Below are 23,447 nucleotides of genomic sequence, written 5' to 3'. Positions count from 1 at the left end.
TGAGAAAATTTGTGAAATACTGGTCAAAGAAAATTCTTTTAGTTATTTCTTCAGCGTAAGTGGGCAAGATGTAAAACTGCTTGGAAGCACATGAAATGACACAGAATTGTATTTTAAAAATTCTGGATTATCTGTTATTAATCTCCAATTACTTGAAGTATAAAGTGCTGAAGAAAATGTTGTAGCTGCATCAAATTGAACTTCCTATTTTTCTATCTAATTAACATGTAGCGGCTATCTACATGAAGAACATGGTGACTCAGTATTGGCCGGATCGTGAAGCACCTCCTGGGGAAGCTATGTTGCCTTTTAATATACATGAAAATGATCGTCAACAAATCCGAGACAACATTGTGGAGGGGATCATTCAATCTCCTGACTTAATCAGGTAAAATTTAGTCAAAGACAGCACTCTCTAAATTCAAAGTAGATGACCCCTCCGTTTGCCTACATTGAAATCCACAGTTTTTCCCGTTCACTTAATCCATTAAAAACTCATTGTAGATGCAAGCGTGAAACATTACATGGTTTACAATGCTGCCTATCTTTGTATAATTAGCAAGCTTAGATATGCAGCTTTTTATTCCATCATCTAACTTGTTAATAAATGCAGTGAATAGTTGGGGCCCCAACACAGACTCTTTTGGAACACCACTAATCGCTTTACTCTCTGCCTCTTGCAGGTCAGCCAATTTCCAAACCAGTTACTTAATTATTTTATACACCTCAATCAAATCTTGTCCCATGTCTGAATTTATGCAAATTATGCAGAATTATACTCTCTAAACTTTCTGAGATGGAGAGAGTGCAAAATATATTTGTGATGATGTTACCTGGTATGAGAAAATATGAAGAATCATTTCGAAAAACTGGGACTGGTTTTTATTAGAACAGGATATTGTGAAGTGATTTAATAGTTTAAACTTAATGGTCTCCTCCAATGTAAGATTGAGTATTATCTCGTTGTCTGTACAAAAGAGCAAGCAAATGCCTGTTTTACCTGTTGAGCATCTTCTCAAATATAATTAGCATCACCAGAAAAAACTTGAAACTCATTATTTTTATACTTGTGAGCCATGGATGATGGGGGTTCTTGTTCAAATGTTCTATTGGGCTCTCTGGTGTTAAGAAATTTTAAAAAAGACACAGCATTTCCCAGCAATTGAATCTTCAAAAGAAATATCAAAAGTTTAATTATTCATGACTTGAAAACAACGAGCGCTCTTACCCAATCTACCACAACTACCAAAGGGTGTGTGGAAGTCATATAGAAACATACAAAATTATGAAAGGGTATGTGTGCCGTGAAGACTCCTCAAGTATGCTATGAATAAAGATTCAAAATGATTCAAAATTCATGTAATTAAACTAAAACTAACCTTCGTCTTCAGCTCTGTGGTCAGCATCTCCAAAATCTGACAAATCTTGGACCTTGGACGAAACTTGGACAGAGAAGTTTCAAAACAAAGTTCCCAGTGAGGGAAGAAGATAAAGTATCTCAATTTTTTTATCATATAGGGGTGTGCCATTACATATAAAAGGTTGGGAACCACTGGTCTAGGGCATTACATAGAGAACGTTTCTGACAAACTAGTGAAAGGAACGATAGCGGGTGATCTTGGGAAAAATCACTCTATGAAAACCCAGTCCCTGCCTGCTGTAGATATCTGGTTTGGGTATGCAGGTGAAGACCTCTCATTCGTGAGCGTTAAATGTTTTGAAGGAACGGAACTGTGTTTTTTCCAACTAAACTATTGAGCAGAGGGCTGCCTACATTTGTATTTGCAATTTGTGTTGCCTGTCTTTGAACAGCAATGAAATGCCACCATGCAGAACAGCAGCTGATAATGTGAGGTGTCACTGAGGTACCTCCAGTGCCACTCTGCACTAAGAGTGGCTGTTGTGAACCTCTCCTGATAATTTCCGAATCTTCCCACTGTCCCCGTTTTCCATGAGGAAGCACAATGAATAGTTGTTTTCTTAAACAGCTCTGACATCCTTCTCTGAGTGAACACAAAATCAGAATTAAGCATTTTCACAAGGGGTTGAGATTTCCTGTCTTTTGTTATGTTGGTTCATTTCTCATTTGGTTGTTGTACAGTGCTTCCTTGGGCACTCCAAGTCTCCAGTGGAACAGTTATAAAGTTTCTATCTCATGGACACATGACTATTTACATGCTAATGTCATGTTTGAAGGTCTCAGCTGGCTGTATGTCTTCGTGCTATCATTAAGTACGATTTCCCAGGACGATGGACAGCGGTGGTGGACAAAATTGGATTTTTCCTGCAATCACTAAATAATGCAAGCTGGCTCGGCAGTCTAATGTGTCTGTACCAGCTGGTCAGGACTTATGAGTAAGTATCTACAATGTGTATACTTTTGTCAGTGTGTTGACTAATCAATATTTAAATTGATTAAAATATGACGAAGATGAGCTTAGTTGAGCAATCATTGTAACTGTTGCTCAAGTTTATAGTAGGATCTTATTTAAGATGCACAATCAGAAAGAACTACCTTGATATCAAGACTGCAGATAATTTGATTTCTTGCATAAGAAAGGCTCATTTATAGCAGAATATTATATTAAATATCATAGTTTTTAAAAGCCAAATAATAATGTGCAGTGAGGAAAGCTGATTTTAAAATACTGACAGTGATTTTTAAAATAAAATCTTGAAGTACATGTATAAAAGTACAAAACTACCGATGCTGGTAACCCAAAATAAAAACACAATGCCCGACTCCACTGGTCTGGCAGCATTTGTTGGGAGATAGAATCCATGTTTCTGGCCTGTAACCTTTCATCAGAATGATCTACATTCAGTCCTTAATACCTTCATTCCCTACCAGGACAGTCAGAGAGCTCTCTATGTCTACTTTTGAATAGAGGCTCAGCCAGTCCTCTACCTGGTTGAACTTGTTCTCACATTGAACGATCTTCCCATTTCCAACTCCAGTCATTTCCTCAAAATAAAGGTGTTGCTCTGATACCAGTATGAGTCCTAGCTATGCTCGCCTTTTCATGGGATATATGCAACGTTCTTTGTTCTCGTGCTACTCAGGACCTTCCCACACTTCTTTTCTCTGGTACATTGATTGCTGTTGTACTCACCCCGAATGGAAAACGCCATTGACTTTGCTTCCAATTTTCACCTTCTCTGGTCTTCTTTAACTCCGACTCTTCCTTTCCTTGACTTTCCTATCTCTGTTTTTGGGATAGGCTGTCAACCAATATTCGCTATAAACCTACTAACTCCCACAGTGTGACGACACTTCCCCACTTCTTGTAAGGACTGTTCCTCATTGTTTCTCCATCGCATCTGTACTGGCAATGCAACGCTCTATATAGTAATGTTTCTGATATGTGAGCTCTGATGAAAGGCCACAGACCTGAAACTTTAACTCTGTATTTGCAGCATTTTCTGTTTTTATTTCGATGAAGTCCTTTTTTTTTTGAACCATGATTTTATCTCAGAAGCGAGTCTCATAGAGACAGGATTGTTGTATTTTCCCAGAAATAATTGAGAATGGCAACCAGACCTCCCATGAGATGGCTCACAGAGAGACATAGGAGACACAAAACCATTGAAACAAGCAATGATATAGGGTGCCAACAGAGATCGTGGTTGTAAGGTCAATTCAAAGAGGCAGCTGTATGGGAACTCTGGATGATGGAGGTTGCACAGCTGTAGAATATTGAGTTTTCAGACTGACAATGGTCACCTTGGTCTCGTGGGATGCTCATTTTTTTTTCTAAATTGATTATTTTGCCTATTTTGTTTATTACATGCTTTTGAATTGGGATTTGTTAATATTTTGCAAAAATAAAAATAAGCAAATAAAGCAAAAGTTTTGAGACTGGATGGGCATTTGGAAGGGTGACAGCACAGTGCATTCACCAATTTTATAATATTACTCAGCAATCTCCTTTGCCACTGCTGACAAGTTAGATTCGCTAACTTTTTGAATAACAAGGGATTTAGTACCATTGGATGCACAACGTTTTATTCTGCTATGAATTTGGAGCTACATTAGCCCAGGCAAGTGTCGTTTAAGACCACAAAATCTAATTGCCGTAAAGAAGCACAAGTCTCAAGTTTAATTGCAGTTTAACTGCTGTTAGCGGGGGAAGTTTGAAGATTATTAGGTGCGTGTAAATCTCTGACTGGGATCAATCTGCCAACATTCGTTGTGGCCCACCTGCATTTGACCTTGGCACAAACAGACAGCTTCTCATTTTCTCTCTTTAACTTTTGATACCTCTAAATGTGATAAGCAAAGTGTATCTGCAGAACTCAAAAGCTAAGTTAAGTTTCACTGTTTTGAGAAAAGAAGTCAATATTGCCTCTAACTGTTGAGTTGCTTTCTCTTTCACATTCTTTTGCTGAGATTGTGTGATAAAGCTAATTTCTTTCTAATTCTGGTGCACATCAGCTGGTGCAGTCTCAAATACATTGCTAAATCTTGATGTGTTTTTCTTCAGATTCAAGAAGGCGGAGGAACGAGATCCTCTGATAGCAGCGATGCAGATATTTTTACCACGGATTCAGCAGCAAATCTTGCAACTTCTACCTGATGCAACCCATTGGTCAGTGCTGATTCAGAAGCAGATCCTAAAAATCTTCTTTGCACTTGTTCAGGTATGAACAATAGCCAGGATGGAAAAAATGCATTTCTCAATTACTGGAGTTGCCTTCTGTTTTTCATTTGATCGACTAGTTTATAAATCTGGATGATAAACACTTACAATTTTGCAAGTAAGTCTAATTGAGAGGGTGGAACATAAATGGATTTCTAACTCTAGTAGCAGATCCATCGGGCATGACAATATAGTGGCTATGCTACTGGACTAATAATCCGGAGAATAAATCCTACAAAGGCAGTTTAAAATTTGAATTTGGTTTATCTGCAAATAAAAAGCTGGCATCAGTGAAGTAAACCATGAAGCTGTCAGTGTGTCCTCAAAGCCCTCTTGGTTTGCTACTATCCTTCAGAGAAGTAAACCTGCCCTCAGCTAGTCCAGCCTTTTTATGAGACTGTGACAGGGTATGTTGACTCTCACTGTGACCAGGTAGGCTACTCGGCTGGGTTAAGTCACTATTAATGGTTTGAGAAGGTTCATCACTGCCAGCCTTGCCAATAACACCCACATCCTGCAAATGAATTTTTAAAAAAGTGACTTGTTTATTCGAACAGTCTGATTATCCACCACATTCAAGTAACTTGTGCATAATAAAGTAGAGGAAACTTATGTTTTTGTTGTATTTGATTTTATGTATTGGACATGCACATTATTCTTTGTTATATAGCAGCTAAATAATGATCTGGTCGTATGAGGAACAGTTGAGGACTCTGGGTCTGTACTCGTTGGAGTTTAGAAGGATGAGGGGGGATCTTACTGAAACTTACAGGATACTGCGAGGTTTGGATAGAGTGGACGTGGAGAGGATGTTTCCACTAGTAGGAAAAACTAGAACCAGAGGGCACAGCTTCAGGCTAAAGGGACAATCCTTTAAAACAGATGAGAAGTAATTTCTTCAGCCAGAGAGTGGTGAATCTGTGGAACTCTTTGCCGCAGAAGGCTGTGGAGGCCAGGTCATTGAGCATTTCTAGTTTGTGATGATTTAGCAACATTATGATGCTTATTGTAATGTGGGATACAGTGATGGGGCCAGTTGCTCCACTTGAACAAATAAAACTCTGCATTATGGATGAACAGTTCCTTCTGAGTCTCTGACAACATGAAACATCATGTAGTTGCTATCTAACCAGATTCATGTATAACGTGCCAGTCGAACACACAAAACCAAGTACAATTAAAAACTTGACTTTTTAGCCAGTCTGACAACTTTAGCTGCAAGTCAGTAAGGGAGTGAGTCATGCCTTGGAAATAATTTTCAATCGTTCCAAAACAGGTACCAAATGTCCTTCCCATTTCCATATCACCTCTTCAGATTTTTAATTCTCTTACTTTTCTTTTACAAAGATCTGGAAAATAGTTACTTTCCAATGCTAATGGTTTTAAAACAAGATGACTTCACACTTTGTAAACAAAAATCACATTGAGACCAGAATAGTTAAATTGCAATTTGCATTGAATTTGTAACTCAGAAATCAGCTGTTTTGTTTTGTTAGTTATACTTCACATGAATGAAATGCTAACCCCATATACCTGCCCTATTCCCACATCTCTCTATTCTCTTTTCCTTCTAACCTATCTAACCTGATCTTAAAAGTTGGCATGACTTCCAGGCTAATCACTAACTTCAGTAGCATACTCTGCATCTCATAGGAGCAAGGTTTCTTCTCTTCTTTCCTAAATTTATTGTATGTGATATTGTATTGTTTATCTCTTCATAATGTTGTTAAATCATCTCTTCTAGATCTTTCAACCATTTGAAGAGGTTTGATTCTATCTGTTCTGTATCATCCCATTTTAAGTAACTAATGGCAAGCAGAATTTTAGCGAATTTGCTCCATACCCTCTTTTGTCTCACCTTCTGTCGTATTGGTTGTATTGCATACAGTACTCCAACTGTGGTTTTATTAATGCTTTGTGTAACACAAAGTACTTACACGGAAATACTTAGCCGGTTATGCAGCATCTGTGGAGAGAGGAAATGTTTCAGGCCAATAACCTTTCATCGGAACCATTTTGACAGGCTATTCAGCTGAAATGTTCACTCCTGTTTCTCTCTCCACAGATTTTCCTGACCTGCTGGGCATTTTCTGTTTTTATTTCATCTTTCCATAGTTTGCAGTGTTTTACTTTTGTGAGGTTTTATGTAGTTGGTTTTACATACACTGACAATTACTTCACGTGTACATGCAACTAACCATGTCTTAACCAGTCAGTCAGTGCAAAGCTTTGCAGACTTGCTCTTTCAGCAAAATTTGGGATCGGGTTTAGTGCTGTTTCTAGGTTTTTGTCCAGCAGTTTTGAGTGATCTATTGAGGTTACTGAGAATGTTGATGCATCAGGCCTGGCCCTGCATTCCATCCAGAGTATAATTGAATATTCTTCCCTTATGCCGTGATGAGCCCTCGTTATTGTTTGGGCTGGCTTTCGTCTGCTGCCTGGAGTGATGATTTCAATGGGTCGAGCTGACCAGGATTATGGCTCACCTCTCCCCACAATGTTGATGGCATTTTCAGTGCTGAAGTCTTTTTCAATGCTGAAGTCACCCCATTGCACACCATTTTTGCAGATAACCAATAAATGATAATCATGGAAGTAAAGCACACACAACTATCTAAAGGACACTCATGCTCTGCTTTTTACCAGCAGATGCACAAAGGTTAAAGTTCACATGCATTGGCTAAGCAAATATGAGAAAGACTTGCATTTATAAAGTGTCTTTCATAACCTTCTTTGTGCCAAAGTGTCTAACAGCTAATCAAGTACTTTTGAATTGCAGTCACTGTTGCAGTGTAAGAAGTATTGGGATCACACTGCCAACAACTGTCTATTAATCAAATTTTATTTACTAATCAAAAATGTAATCAACAATATCTGACTTTCACTGAATAACACTTCGGCGAGATGTGTTGGGAGGTCCAGTACATTGTGCCAATAGTTGTTAGAAAGAAGACTCCTGCCCACTGCTGGCTCATGATTAGTGTTATTAAAAAATTGTATTTCTATGACACCTTGCCATCTTTTCAAAAAGATTTGCGCAACTGATTACTTTTTGGAGTACACTGACTGAAGTAACCAATTGGCATGATGCAGTCTCATTATGATCATAATGAGAAGGCCAATGGAAATAAATGAAAGAGAGAAAATAGAAGAGCTATCTGCTTACCCATCTTCCAGTAGCTACTCATTGTGATGTTGGTCATGTACTTATCCTCTATTTGGGGTTTTACACAGGATAAGATAATTAAGAAGGGCCAAAACCTTATCAATAATTTTTCTAAGGATATTTTCCCCCTCTATTATCATTAAATTGCACGATGCTACAGTTCATTGACTCTGCTTAGTGCCAAAATTAAAGTAATTTTGAATATTTAGTGTTGTGTGTGACTGAAAATAGAAACTCACTGAATGTCTACAAATTAAATAAGAACTAATTTAATGTAAATGACGACATTTATAACCAGAACTTTTTGACTTTTTAAAACTTTTTTTGTGATTTGTTCAACTAAGCTGCCTCTCTTGCTTCCCTTTGCTAGTACGCACTACCACTGCAACTGGTAAATAAACAAACCATGACTCAATGGATGGAAATATTTAGGACAATCATTGACCGCGATGTTCCTCCTGTAAGTGTTCTTTTTAATGCGTTGACTTTGTTACAATGTACATGTATGTCTGTTTTGTTTTGTCAGATTAATTTGCCATGAATAATACGGTACAAGAATGTTTGCAAATATCACAGACATTTTAGTCATACAGGAACTTCCTGTATCAGTGAGATTAACTGAGATTGTTTTGAACTTCAGTCTCTTTAAGTAATGCATTGTAATTCCTGTCATTGTAGACTGCCAGTAAAGCTGTTCATTCATTATAGGCTACTCTTGCCTTTGCTGATCTAAATCAGTGTGGACATCCTTTTAAACTAAAGAATCAGAAAAGAAAATGATACGCTCGCAATGAACCTCACATAAAATAGTAAACTCACTGATTTTTTTTTTAGTAATTTCCCAAACTTTCAAAATTTTGCTCAGCTTAATTTTAAATCTGGGGTTGATAGATTCTTGTTAACCAGAGGGATTAGGACCTTGTCTCCCCCCCCACCCCCTACCCCTTGTCCCCCCCTCCACCCCCCCCCCCCTACCCCTTGTCCCCCCCTCCACCCCCCCCCCCCCCCACTTGTCCCTCCCCGCTGGCCCCCCTTGTTCCCCCCCACTCCACCGGCCCCCCTTGTTCTCTTTCCCCCCCGCCGGCCCCCCTTGTCCCCGCCCCCCCTCCCTCTCGCACCGGCCCCCCTTGTCCAGCCCACCCGGCCCTCCTTGTGTGTGTCGTCGTCTTTCCCCCCCCCCTCCTGATTATAGGAGTTGCTAGGCAACTGGTTCTGGGGTCATTGCAGGCCACTATGAGCCATACGTTGGACCTGCCTGAGTTAGATCCTGGGTGACTTCAATTACATTTAACCTCCTTGGTTCTAAGCACGAGCATGAAGTATTGGTGGAAATGGGTTGGTCACTGTGTTCTGTTTTGCATCTAGTGAAAACAGATTGAGGTGATCAATTATGAGCATTGTATTATTGTTAAGCATGTTGGCTTAGATGTTTACTCCTTGGAGCACCATGGCAAGACGCAGAAGAACCCTTCTAACAATACAGCATTGTACCATAATCGTGAAAATTTGTTGATGGTATAACACTTCTTTGTATCTCAAAAACATTAAGAAATGTCTTAACTTCTTGAACCAGCTTCTTAATTTAAGTGAGTGTGAAAATTGAGTCCTCTGCTCCTGCCTCTGTTGTGTTTTGGTTTGATAGGTTGCAATTGTTGGTGCAATATGCTACTGTGTGCCATTTCGTAGAAGAGGCTGAATGCTTACATTTTAATCTGTTCCTTAAATTTACAGGAAACATTACAGGTGGATGAAGATGACAGGCCTGAGCTGGTATGGTGGAAGTGTAAAAAATGGGCTTTGCACTTGGTTACCAGACTGTTTGAAAGGTATTGCATAGATCACATAACAGATTGTTTGGCCCATCTAAACTCATGCATCCAAGGAAGTTACAACATCCAGCTCGATCTTTACCTCCATGACCCTAAGCAATGTTCTGTTCCAGGAATCAATTATTTTATTGTGTCAAAGGCTTTCAGATATCAGCCCTTAACGTTGCCTGTTTTGAACCTGTGTCCCATTTCCTGCTGTCATGGTTTAATTTGAGATGGAACCAGAACATCTGTAATTTTGTTTCACATAAATGTATGATAAAGAGCTGGCATCTCAGTATGGTGCAACTGAAACAAGCCATTTTCCATCCCTGCTGTCCCACAATCCCCGTCAAAATAACTTGGGTTAATTTAGGAAAAGAACTCTGAAATTTCTCTTTAATCCCTCCCCCAAGGCAATCCAGCAACTTCCAAGAGATAGAATGATTGATGAAACTGGCCTCCATTGAGCCACTTGGTACTTATGTGCAGATATTCTCTACTCACAGAAGGTACTTTATGGAGAACTGGCAGAAGAAAGTAACGCAGACCACACAGGAAAAAGGACAAAGATTTACTTGAAGCAAGACAACATGTTGTTGACACTTGAGGAAAATCTGGGTGCTGCCAGCTGACAATTATGTGCAGAAGTTTGAGAGCAAGTGAAGGTCTCCAAACCACATTGCTATGTCACTGCAGAGGCAAGATGTGAGAGGGAGATGAATCAATATTATTGGAGCGATCAGTAGGAGAATTCCTTAGGAAGTTGGTTATGTGAGGCTTGTATTTGGCAATGTCTAATTGCATCATCTACGATCAAATGATGTTCCCTTTATTGTTGGCATCATCATCTTGCATCCAGCACCCTTTTCAATGCTTGCAGCAAATCCACACTGGCCATGTGCCAGCAGTTTATTCCAGAGGTTGGTAACTCTGAAAAGAAGCACTTCCTGGCATCAATTCTGGTTTTTCTTTTGTCCTGTTGTCCACCCGGACCTACCTATCTCAAATAACCCATCCACATGTACAGAGTCCAATTCTTCCATTGTCCCCTTCAAGGTCTACACTTTTTCAAAATACATTTTGCCACATTCTCAGCCTGACGTTAATTGTCCCTACAATATTTCGCTCTCCCCGTGTCTGCGTGGGTTTCCTCCCGGGTGCTCCGGTTTTTCCCCCACAGTCTGAAAGATGTGCTGCTTAGGTGCATTGACCTGAACAGGCGCCGAATTGTGGCAACTAGGGGAATTTCACACTAACTTCATTGCAGTGTTAATGTAAGCCTTACTTAAGCCTTACTCAGACTAATAAATAAACTTTAAACACTCTGTTTATGACTCAGATCATGAATCTTCAATTACCCGCGCACAGTAATTCTCAGGTCCTTTTCGTCAGCCTTGAACATGCAACTTAGCATGGCATATGCATGTTTGGAGTTGCCTCTACTCAATCATGCTTCAGTTTTCTATATTAATCTGTCTCTGCTGGACTTTTCCCTGTAACACATTCCAGGTCATTGATAAAGATGAAAGACCAAGGACTGTTAACATCGATACCAACGAAACACTGTTGGTAATTGGCTTCAAAGCAGAATCATAGAATCATAGAACCCTACAGTGCAGAAAGAGGCCATTTGGCCCATCGAGTCTGCACCGACCACAATCCCACCCAAGCCCTACCCCCATATCCCTACATATTTTACCTGCTAATCCCTCTAACCTACGCATCTCAGGACACTAAGGGGCAATTTTAGCATGGCCAATCGACCTAACCCGCACATCTTTGGACTGGCACCCTTGTATGCAACCAATTATTTTTCCAATTCAGTAGTTGCTTGCGAATCCCATAACCTTATCCTTGCACTATAGCCTTTTTTGTGGCACTTTATCAGAAGCTTTTGAAATTATAGGTACACACTCTCGATTGGGCTTCCGACATCCATCAACTTTGTATTTTTATCAAGGATTTCAATCAAGTTGTGAGACAGAATCTTTTTTGAAAGCCATGTTGAGATTCCTCTTAAAAGATGATCGTACAGTAAATCTCTAATTATCCTTCCTAGCAATCTGTCTATCAGGTTGATATGTTAACCTGAAGTTAAAGCATACTTTGTTGCTCCTGACATATTTATCAATCACTTCAATTTAAATAATAAAATAGGTTCATTGCTGCATCTTGCTGACAGAGAGCCTTTGTTAATAACTACCATTACAGAGACTAAGTGCTGAATTTCATTAATGAATTCTATTTGGGAAGAGTGATACTGTGGCATTGTGAATTAGAGCACCAGTAGCATTTGCCAGAGAGTGGTGATGAAATGGGGGAATTCCTCATGTAATAAGTTCCCAATCTCAGAAGTGTTGCTTTGGAAAGCTGCTGAGCAGAGGTCAAGTGATCGAGAGAAGGCCAGTCTGCCAACCTTCATCTAGTATTTGTCTGTAGAGTAAATTGAGCGAAGGCCTGACAGCCTCTGAAGCAGGAAAGGTGTTTGTTGGAGGAATGTTTCATGGAGGGAAAGAGCGGGTTATGGAATTCATCAATCAGTGAAGCACACTGCAACTCACCCTCCCAAATAGCTCTTTAGGAACAGGACACAGAACAGAAAATGTTGGTCAATAATGGTTCTGATATGGAATTAATAAAGAGGATTATGTGAAGAACTTAATAAAGCGGAGAGATTGTCTTGAAGCCTAGCATGTGCTCTGTTAGCCTTAGGATAAAAGGTTTAGGTTCTGTTGAATGACTGACTGTGTAGTAGTTCCTCTTAGTTAATTCCACATCAGCTTATTGAAAAACTCATTTTGGATTCTAAAGTCCTGATTAATTTTCATCTTCTATCTCCATTATGAATGTAACCCACTAAATTGAATAGATTTACAGAGTAAATCCATTTTTGTCCAGGATTTTTACATTTAGAATACGACCTATTTAAATTCAATTCTATTTAGTTATAATTTGATCATTGGACTTCATTACAATTTTTCCAATATCATTTTCTTTGCAGGTATGGAAGTCCTGGAAATGTAACAAAAGAGTACAATGAGTTTGCAGAATTCTTTTTTAAAACATACGCTGTGGGTATTCAGCAGGTAAGAGTGCAGTGATTGCCTTGAAGTGGACGCCTGAGATGCTTATTATAGTCGTGTAAAATTAGTGCTGTGCCCGAGTAATTGAGCTATTAAACTACAAAATAATATTTTGTCTTTATATAGCACCTCATCATGGCTCAAAGTGCTTCAACCAGTGAACTACCTTTAGCTGTTATGTAGGCAAACAGAAAAATGTGTTTTAGTGACTCTATTTTTGAGGGTCATTGTTGGCTAGGACACAGAGAACTCCTTGCTTTTCAATAGCACAAAAGGGTCTTATTTTGTTTCCCACTGAAGCAAGCAGGTGAGGTCTTGGTTTAACATTAGCACTCCCTCAGTACTGCACAGGAGTGTCAGTTTACATTGCGTTCGGCTCCTAACGTGGTGCTTGAAGTCGCAGCCTTCTGATTCAGACACGAATCGTAGTACGACATATTGATTGAGCCAGGTATTACACTGAGTGTTACATTCACTCACACCACCATTGACGTGGGTTGTCTTTCGCTGAGTGATTGACAGCTAAATATAATGAGGATGAGCTAAAGGAAAGACAAAAGATCAAACTTCACGGCCTAGAAGGAGAACAGTTTAGAGAAAACTTCATCGAGACAAAATCATAAATGATATACAGATGAAATTAAAAGCAAAATATTGTTGATGCTGGAGAGTGGAAATAAAAACAAAGTGCAGGATAAACTCAGCACATCTGGCAGCATCTGTGGAGGGACAGAAGCAAAGTTAGTGTTTCCAGTCACATATGTCTCTTCAGAACTCAAATGAAATGAAACAGATTAAATTAATTGCACTAAGAAAATGACATCAGAGAATATGTGTCAGGAAAACTGATCCATTTATACTAGATGTTTAGAGTAAACAACAAATTGGGCAATCACTATTGGAAACATAATGCAAGTAAAATATTCAAAGAAATGGCCTCAATTGCAATCAAAACTTAGCAGTTGAATGCGGCTAGTTATCCAATGGAAATCCAGTGGAATCAAAAAGAAAGGGATTTCAGCCACAGTGATTGCCTCTGGTTTTGAATTATTTGTGGGCAGTTTGTATGTTCTTTAATTTGCAGTGTGTCCTTTTTCCAAGGGCATTGAGCTGCACCCTGTGGAAAACAGGCAAAAGAGATGCAAAGGCATCCAACACATCTATGATTGTTGGATGAATGTTCTTTAAGAAGTGCATTAATTTCATTTTATTTTCCTTAACCCTTCTGAGGCCATCAATGTAAATCTTTCTAGCTGGGATGCTGAGTTGAACATTTATGCAATTTCTGTATTTGAGCTTTATAACTGGTTGTTGTAAGTGTCATCCAGGTGCAGTTTGGTGGAGCATAAACAGTGACATTTATTGGACAAATGACCCATTTGTGTGTCCTGAATTCTGTATAGGAGCATCAGCATTAACTGCAATTGACTGAATCCAATTTCTTATAAGATTGACTTTGTTTTCCAGTGAGAGAGACAGTTCATATAATTCTTTGACACTGCAAAATTGCAGGTGGAGGACTTTCAAAGAAAAAATTGTGACAAAAATAAACTCTCAGATTTCAAATGTTGCAAAGGGAGGGTACATTTAGTGAGGTTAAAACTCGCAACAGCCAAGTCTGAGTTTCTACTGAAAGTGAAAACAGACATTTGTACTTTAGCTTGCCCCATGTCCAGTTGAGTGGTGTATCAACAATGCCATTGATTATATGTTTCATTGGTTATGTTCCTTGGCTTAGGTGCTGCTAAAGTTGGTAGATCAGCACCGACAGAAACAATATGTTGCACCTCGTGTGCTACAGCAAGTCCTTAACTACCTGAATCAAGGTGTCAACCACTCTCTCACATGGAAGCAAATGAAGCCACACATTCAGGTAAGCACCGCTTGAGCTTTGCACATCTATGCTTGCTCTTCATGCTGCACACTGCTATCTTGCTGATGAAGGGTGAGATTCATTATGGGAAGCTGGTTCTTCGCCATTAGGAAGTTTACATAAAACTCAGGTTTCCTTTTCCTTCACTGGCCTAGGAGCATTCCAGCTGGTTATAGTTTCGCAGGTTCTACCTCCAGATTTCAAATGTTGCAAAGGGAGGGTACATTTAGTGAGGTTAAAACTCGCAACAGCCAAGTCTGAGTTTCTACTGAAAGTGAAAACAGACATTTGTACTTTAGCTTGCCCCATGTCCAGTTGAGTGGTGTATCAACAATGCCATTGATTATATGTTTCATTGGTTATGTTCCTTGGCTTAGGTGCTGCTAAAGTTGGTAGATCAGCACCGACAGAAACAATATGGAGAATTTATATAAGGCCTTTAATGCAGTGAAGCACCCCAAGGCTTTAACAGGCATGTTATCAGACAAAATTTGATACTGAATGATATGGGATTTGTTTACCTAAGAATGGCAACACAGGTGGCCAAGGTGATTAAGAAAGCATATGGCATACTTGTCTTCATTGGCCAGGGCATTGAGTACAAGAGTTGTGAAATCATGTTGCAGCTTAAAAAAACCTTGGTTGGGCCACATTTGGAGTATTGCATGCAGTTCTGGTCACCACACTACCAGAAGGACATGGAAGCTTTGGAGAGAGTGCAAAGAAGGTTCACCAGGATGTTGCCTGGTCTTGAGGATGTTGACTATGAGGAGAGGTTAAATAAACTAGGAATGTTTTCACTGGAAAGACAGAGGCTGAGGGGAGAACTGTTTGAGACTTACAAAATTGAGAGGCATAGACAGGGTGGATAGACAGAGGCTTTTTCCTAGGCTGGAAGTGTCAATTACGAGGAGGCACAGGTTCAAGGTGAGAGAGGGAAAAATTAAGGGAGTTGTGCAGGGGAAGTTTATCACACAGAGTGGTGGGTGACTGGAACATGCTGCCAGAGGTGGTGGTGGAAGCAGACACATTAGCAACATTTAAGAGGCATTTGGATGGGTGCATGAATAGGGAGGGAGTAGAGGGACATGGACCGAGTAAGGGCAGATGGTTTTTTTTGGTTTAGCTAGGGCATCATGATCGGCATGGGCTTGGAAGGTTGAAGGGCCTGTTCCTGTGCTGTACGTTTCTTTGTTCTTTGAGATATTCAGGCAGAGAACCAAATATTTGGTTAGAGGAGGAGGGAGTGAGACAGATGGAAAAATTTAATGGAGGGTATTCCAGAGATTGGAGTCCAGACAACTGAAGGCTGTGCCCACCATCGGAGAAACGTGAACTTAATATCAACTAACTCAAATCAGACTGGGAATTGAATTTGGCGTATTCTGGGGAAATGGAATGGTTTTACACTTCTAACACAACAGGACTAAAGGCAAGCCACTAATACCATTTGATTTTTCAATAATCCTCTGAGTAACCATAGTCTCAGCGATATATTTATATGCTGTAACATAAATTAGGATGACTCTTTTGGTAATAGTGTGGACATATTGCTTAAATTGAATTTGCCAAACGCCAGCTATATGAATTAACTCTGGATTTTCCATGGATTGTACTGATCAATTTTGTGCCAGTTATCCCTGGTATCTTGAGCAGGCTACGATTGATTGGTAGTTTAAACACCAGGCAATAAACTGCTGGTATCAGGAGTTGCTCAGAATATTGGCACTCTTTTTTGTTGTTCACTCTTATTCTGAAGCTGGAAGTCTGAGTAGCTCAGCTGTTTGCTTGAGAGTGCTAATTTTGGGTTGAAAATTAATGAATATTGAATATTCAATATTCAAGCTGATTATGACAAGTGATAAATAATCCAGACAATTATTACAGAGGGGGATTTGGCAAGCATCGTTGGGTGGCGAGCAACTGATCAATCTTCTATTCAAATCACCAATCAGGATCATGCAGTACAGCAATCATTGCGAATCTTCACCAGTAATCAGTGTGTTATGCTAACCATTTTGGCTACCAACCGAGTCGATCACTATAACCAGACTCACTGTGTTTGAAATTCTTCCCTTCAGGTTTGAGTTCAGGAAATTGTGATGCACAAAAGAATTGGAAGTTGCCATGGAAATAGAATACATGCTACTGAAAATAGTATAGAATCATACAATCCCTACAGTGCAGAAGGAGGCCATTCAGCCCATTGAGTCTGCACTGACCACAATCCCACCCAGGCTGTATCCCATAACCCACATATTTACCCTGCTAATCCCCTGACACTAGGGTCAATTTAGCATGGCCAATCAACCTAACCCGCACATCTTTGGACTGTGGGAGGAAATCAGAACACCCGGAGGAATCCCAGGCAGACACGGGGAGAATGTGCAAACTCCACACAGACAGTGACCCAAGGCCGGAATTGAACCCGGCTCCCGGGCGCTGTGAGGCATCAGTGCTAGGCACTGTGGCACCATGCTGCCCTGCAGTATGTTGCACATTAATTCCTATCTCTCAACTGTATAATTTGATATCAGTAAAATATATCTTTTAAAGTTTTGGATTGTGTTCGCTATCTGGCACAGTCTTTGAGCTCACCACCTACATACTGAATTTGTATCTTGTCTCCATGTATGAGTCTTAGTTCTGCAGTGCAGACGTTAAAGTCAATATTAGCCCACAAGCTATGTGGTATGAGCTCAATAACAGAAGCTGTCAAAAATTCCATTTATAGCTGTTGTATGAGCTGCCATTATAAATCTTCAGTACACACAACTGATTTCTTGTGGAAACTTAGTAACTTCTTGAGAAATAAGAGAATGAAAAGCCACCAGGAAAATCTGTGTAACTTGATCCCATGACCAAACCGATCTCTTCTAACTCCTTCTATTCACTCATCACCGCAAATGTGGAAAAACTTCATTCATATCATATGTGCGCATATAAGGAAATGTACTTGGGAGAACCACTGAGAGTAGCAAGGATACAGAATGAACTCTGGATTGGAGACTTCCCATGCCTATCAGCAAGAGTGGCTGGATAGTGCTGATAGTGTCTGAGCTGGCCAAAGCCTGAAGACATAGTTGACGGACTGGGCCTGCAGCAGGTTGTGAGGGAACCAACAAGAGGGCCAAAACTTACATGACCTCGATCTACCCTTACCAATCTATCTTTCGTAGATGCATCTGTCCGTGACAGTATTGGTAGGAGAGATCACTGCACAGACCTTGTGGAGACAAAGTTTCTCTTCCCACTCAGATACTATCCATCGTGTTGTGTCACACTACTGTTGTGTTAAATAGGATAGTTTAAGCAGACCTAACGGCTCAAATTTGGGCATCTATGAGGCCCTGTGGCTCGTCATCAGCGGCAGAATTGTATTAAAGTGCAATCTAATCACATGGCTCAGCATATCCCTCCTCTACCATTACCATCAAACTAGGGGATTGACTCTTTCAATTAGAGGTGTAGGGGGGTGTGCCTAGAGCAGCACCAGGCATACCTAAAACTAAGGTGTTAACCTGGTGAAACTACAACACAGAACTGTACGCAAGCCAAACAGCAGAAGCTGCAAGCAATAGACAGAACTAAGCAATCCCATAACCAATAGATCAGATCTAATCTGTGCAGACCTCCCGCCTCTAGTTATGAAAGGTTCTGGACATGTAAACAACAACAGGAGGAGGCTTCACAAACATCATCTTCAATGATGGGGGAACTCAGTAAAATGTAAAAGACAAGGCTGAAGCATCTGCAATCCTCTTCAGCCAGAATTGCAGAGTCTGGATGGCCCATTTCAGCCTCCTCCTGAGGTCTGCAGCATCATGGCAGTTTTCAGCCAATTCAGTTCACTTCACATGATGTCAAGAAATGGCTGAAGGCATTGCATAAAGCAAAGGCTGTGGGCCCTGACAACATTCAGCAGTTCGACTGAAAACATGTACTCCAGAATTAGCCACACCCTTTACCAACCTATTCTCATGTAGCTGCAGCATTGATATCAATGAAAAGGTGGAAATTTTCCCAGGTATGCCCTGTTCACGAAGAGCAGGAAAAATTGAATCCAACCAATTATCACTCCATCGGTCTACTCTCATCATCAGCAAAGTGATGGAAGGTGTCATTGGTATTGCTATCAAGTAGCATATACCCAGCAATAATCTGCTCACTGATGCTCAGTTTGGGTTCTGCTGGGTGTACTCTGATCCAGACTTCATTACAGACTTGGTCCAAAGAGCTGCATTCCAGAGATGAGTGAGACTACCCTTGACATCAAGGCAGCCTTTGACCAAATGTCAAAGAGTACTAAAAGAGATGGAGGGAGAAATAGCAAATGCACTAGTGGTAATTTATCAAAATTCGCTGGACTCTGGGGTGGTTCCCGCAGATTGGAAAACAGAAAATGTGACGCCACTGTTTAAAAAAGGAGGTAGACAAAAGGCAGGTAACTATAAGCCAGTCTGTAGTAGGGAAAATGCTTGAATCTATCATCGAGGAAGAAATAGTGAGACATCTCGATATAAATTGTCCCATTGGTTAGACACAGCATGGGTTCATGAAGGGCAGGTCATGTTTGACTAATTTGGTGGAATTCTTTGAGAACATTACATGTGCAGTGGACAATGGGGAACCTGTGGATGTGGTGTATCTGGATTTCCAGAAGGCATTTGACAAAGTACCGCACCAAAGACTGCTACATAAGATAAAGGCGCACAGTGTTACGGGTAATGTATTAGCATGAATAGAGAATTGGTTAACTAACAGAAAGCAAAGAGTGGTGGTAAATGGGTGTTTTTCTGGTTGGCGATCAGTGACTAGTGGTGTGCCTCAGGGATCGGTGTTGGGACCGCAGTTGTTTACGATTTACATAGATGATTTGGAGTTGGGGACCAAGTGTAGTGTGTCAAAAGTCGCAGATGACACTAAGATGGGTGGCAGAGCAAAGTGTGCAGAGGATGCTGAAAGTCTGCAAAGGGATATAGATAGTCTAAGTGAGTGGGTGAGGGTCTGGCAGATGGAATACAATGTTGGTAAATGTGAGGTCATCCATTTTGGTAGGAATAACAGCAAAATGGACTATTGTTTAAATGGTAAAAAATTGCAGCATGCTGCTGTGCAGAGGGACCTGGGTGTCCTTGTGCAGGAATCTCAAGGAGTTGGTTTGCAAGTGCAGCAGGTAATTAAGAAGGCAAATGGAATTTTGTCCTTCATTGCTAGAGGGATGGAGTTTAAAAAAAGCGAGATAATGTTGCGGCTGTATAAAGTGCTGGTGAGGTCACACCTGGATTCTGTGTGCAGTTTTGGTCTCCTTACTTGAGAAAGGATATACTGGCACTGGAGGGGGTGTAGAGGAGATTCACTCGGTTGATTCCGGAGTTGAGAGGGTTGGCTTATGAGGAGAGACTGAGTAGACTGGGGCTATACTCATTGGAATTCAGAAGAATGAGGGGAGATCTTATAGAAACATATAAGATTATGAAGGGAATAGATAAGATAGAAGCAGGGAAGTTGTTTCCACTGGCGGGTGAAACTAGAACCAGGGAGCATAGCCTCAAAATAAGGAGAAGCAGATTTAGGACTGAGTTGAGGAGGAACTTCTTCACACAAAGGGTTGTGAATCTGTGGAATTCCCTGCCCAGTGAAGCAGTTGAGGCTACCTCATTGAATGTTTTTAAGGCAAGGATAGATAAATTTTTGAACAGTAAAGGAATTAAGGGTTATGGTGAGCGGGTGGGTAAGTGGAGCTGAATGCACAAAAAGATCAGTCATGATCTTATTGAATGGTGGAGCAGGCTCGAGGGCCAGATGGCCTACTCCTGCTCCTAGTTCTTATGTGATATCAAGGACCCATAACAAAATTGAAGTCAATGGGAATCATGGGGAAATCTCTCCACTGATAGGAGTCATACCTTGCACAAAGGTAGATGGTTGTGGTTTTTGGAGGTCAATCATCTCAATGCCAGGTCATCACTGCAGCAGTTCCTCAAGTCCCTAGGTAGTGTCCTAGGCTTAACAATCTTCTGCTGCTTTATTAATGACCTTCCTTCCATCATAAGGTCAGAAGTGGGGATGTTCACTGATGATTTTTAAATGCTCATTACCATTTGTGGCTCCTCACGCAATGAAGCAGTCTGTACCCATATGCAGCTAGACCTGAACAACATGGTAAGTGGCAAGTGAAGTTTGTGACAGGCAATGATGATTTCCATCAAGAGAGAATCTAACCATCTCCTTTTGACTTTCCATGGTATTACCAACCCTGAATGCCCCACTATCAACATCCTGGGGAGTTGCCATTGACTGGAATCTGAACCAGATTTCTAAACACTGGCTAGTAATGCAAGTTCAGTGACTGGTAGCTCTGTGACAAGTAACCTCTTGACTCATCAAAGCCGTTCGACATCTTCATGGCACAAGTCAGGAATATAGCACTGTAGAAGTTCTTCTCTGTTCAGGACAGAGCAACTCACTTGATTGACACCCCATTCATCAAAGTAAACATTCATTTCCTTCATCACCAGCACATAAAGTGTCAGGAACCCAGGTTCGATTCCCGGCTTGGGTCGTTGTCTGTGTGTTGTCTGCATGTTCTCCCCTTGTCTGCATGGATTTCCTCCGGTGCTCCGGTTTTCTCCCACAGTCTGAAACACGTGTTGGTTAGGTGCATTGGCCATGTTAAATTTTCCCTCAGTGTATCTGAAATGGCACCAGGGTGTGGTGACTAGGGGATTTTCACAGTAACTTCATTGCAGTGTTAATGTAAGCCTCCTTGTGACACTAATAAATAAACTTTCAGTGGCAGCTATAAGCACCATATATAAGATTCACTGTGGCAATTCTTCAAGCATCCTTTGATAGCACTTTCCTAACTCTAGCAGATCGTATAGAAGGACAAGGGCAGCAGATGTTTGGGAAAACCATCACCTACAAGTTCCCCTCCAAGCCACATGCCATCCCAACAAGGAGCTGTATTGGCGTTTCTTCACTGTTGCTGAGTCAAAAATCTGAATCTCCCTTCCTAACACATGTGCGAGTGTATCTACACCAGATGGACTGCAATGGGTCAAGAAGGCACCTCGCAACCACCTTCTCTGGGGCACTTGCAGATGGGCAATAAATGCTTGCATTGTCAGTGATACTTGCATCCTGTGAAAGCAAGAAAAAACTTCTTTGTTCTGGTTTATCCCATGTGAAATGGAGCATTTCTATCAATTGCTGCTAACTCCTTCAAAACTGTAATACTTACCATGCATTGAAAAAACTAATCAATGTTAAATGTGTAAAACTGAGGAAAGCCATTCACTTCTTATAGATGGCTACTTATGCACTCTTCCTGTGTATTTTAGCTTTCTGTTTGTGGCCAAGTATAGAGAGTTGGGTGATATAGAAATGAGTCAAACCTCCTCACATTTCCAGCTTTAGCAAAACAACCTCCTCAAATATGCACTGCCATCATCTGCTGCTCCATTCTGCATCCCCATTGTTGTGATAACTAAATAAAGTTTAAGTTTATATATTAGTGTCACAAGTAGGCTAACATTAACACTGCAATAAGTTTCTGTGAAAATCCCCTTTAAGCTTTCATTCTTCATGTCTGCCATAGCTCCCATTGCAGAGTGCAGAGTTGCTGCACTCCTCCGAAGTTGTAATATTTAAATGCATCGTTCCCTCCTGATTTCTGTTGAGGCTGTTACTGCTGATGTGAAATCTCCTTTACTGGGTGATTTCTAATTTCATATTGGGAGCGGGAACAGTGCACATGCTCATTTTAACACTGAACCAGACTTGTGCTGTACTTTCCTGGAGCATTGTTTGTGATCTGGTAACTGGGTGAGAGCAAACATGCAAAGTCACAAAGTTTCATTTTTGTTGTTGATGTACTTGGAAAGAAATTTGCACCAATGCACTTGTGGAGAATGGATGATGAAAAATCACCATGTTTGCAAGATTATATTTGATCCATTTGTTTGTGTCTTTGCAAAACGTCAACCCCACTGTCCTTCAGTTGCAACATCTGAATGTTCCTTGAATGAGTCCAAATTCTTGCCTCAACCAGAAAACGGGTGAACTGTTCTGATTGTGCTCAGCAGTAGAAGGGCAACAGTCTTAAAATCACCACTTTATTGTTATATAGCAGCTATCCTGAACCAGTTTCTGTTCGGAGCTGATGCTGCAAAATCCTCCCGTGGACTGGATGGATCACGTAGTATCCAGCAGTAGAGGGATTTGTATAAGTGGCCATCACAAAATAGAATGGAAATTATTTCAAAGAAGTTGGCAATTCTCAAGGTTTTGAACAGCGTTCTCCTGTTCCTGTATTTTTTTTACAAGAAATGGGCAGTGGAGTACATTGCAAAATGGACTGAAGGGTCTCCACACACACATTTAAAATTTTAGCTCGCTGCAGTGGTATGGCTGATTTCTTTTTCATAGGGAGGGGAACGCCAGTCATTTTTATTTATCCCAATTTTCTTCCTGTTGCTATCTACAGGAGCCTGTAGACAAGAGCTGAAAAGCAATTCTGCTCTTTTCTTGGCTCAGACAGGCTGTAGCAAGAGAAAAGAACATCAAAATTCAGTTAACTTGGCACTATTAGATTAAACTGTAAATCCCCACCTGATACTTGTATTGCCCCTTTTCAGATCCATAACAACAATAAAATGAAGGAGATACCATTTACTCTGATACTAACATTGTGAAATCTAACTTGTAACTTGTTGTTAATTAGGAATTTTGCGGCTGTACTAAATCAGAGGAAGGGTGAGTGACAGCGATGTGTTCAAGATCTTTGAGCAGAAAGGACAGCCAAGAGATGGAGCTTTCAGGAAAGAGGATGATGAGTTGATTTTGGAAAGAATGTGTATGATACCAGAA

At 40.5% G+C, this 23,447-nt stretch overlaps 1 protein-coding gene across 3 annotated transcripts in view; it reads left to right on the top strand.

The window, feature by feature from the left end:
- The window catches only part of ipo8 (importin 8), a 125,228-nt gene that overhangs the window by 55,553 nt on the left and 46,228 nt on the right, over positions 1-23,447 (top strand). Inside the window, exons 3-9 of one of the 3 annotated variants that reach the window (XM_078220226.1) lie at positions 232-388; positions 2,197-2,355; positions 4,485-4,641; positions 8,177-8,266; positions 9,538-9,632; positions 12,619-12,703; positions 14,439-14,573. In XM_078220226.1, coding sequence (XP_078076352.1) covers positions 232-388; positions 2,197-2,355; positions 4,485-4,641; positions 8,177-8,266; positions 9,538-9,632; positions 12,619-12,703; positions 14,439-14,573 — 878 coding nt within the window. Of the gene's footprint in view, positions 1-231; positions 389-1,391; positions 2,356-4,484; positions 4,642-8,176; positions 8,267-9,537; positions 9,633-12,618; positions 12,704-14,438; positions 14,574-23,447 lie in introns of all 3 variants that reach the window. The other 2 variants (XM_078220228.1, XM_078220227.1) reach the window with 2 other exon arrangements.

This window comes from Mustelus asterias, chromosome 9 (assembly GCF_964213995.1).
Source record: "Mustelus asterias chromosome 9, sMusAst1.hap1.1, whole genome shotgun sequence".
Lineage (NCBI taxonomy): Eukaryota > Metazoa > Chordata > Chondrichthyes > Carcharhiniformes > Triakidae > Mustelus > Mustelus asterias.
The sequence above is the reverse complement of the archived record's forward strand: the minus strand, read 5'-3'. Positions and strand labels throughout refer to the sequence as shown.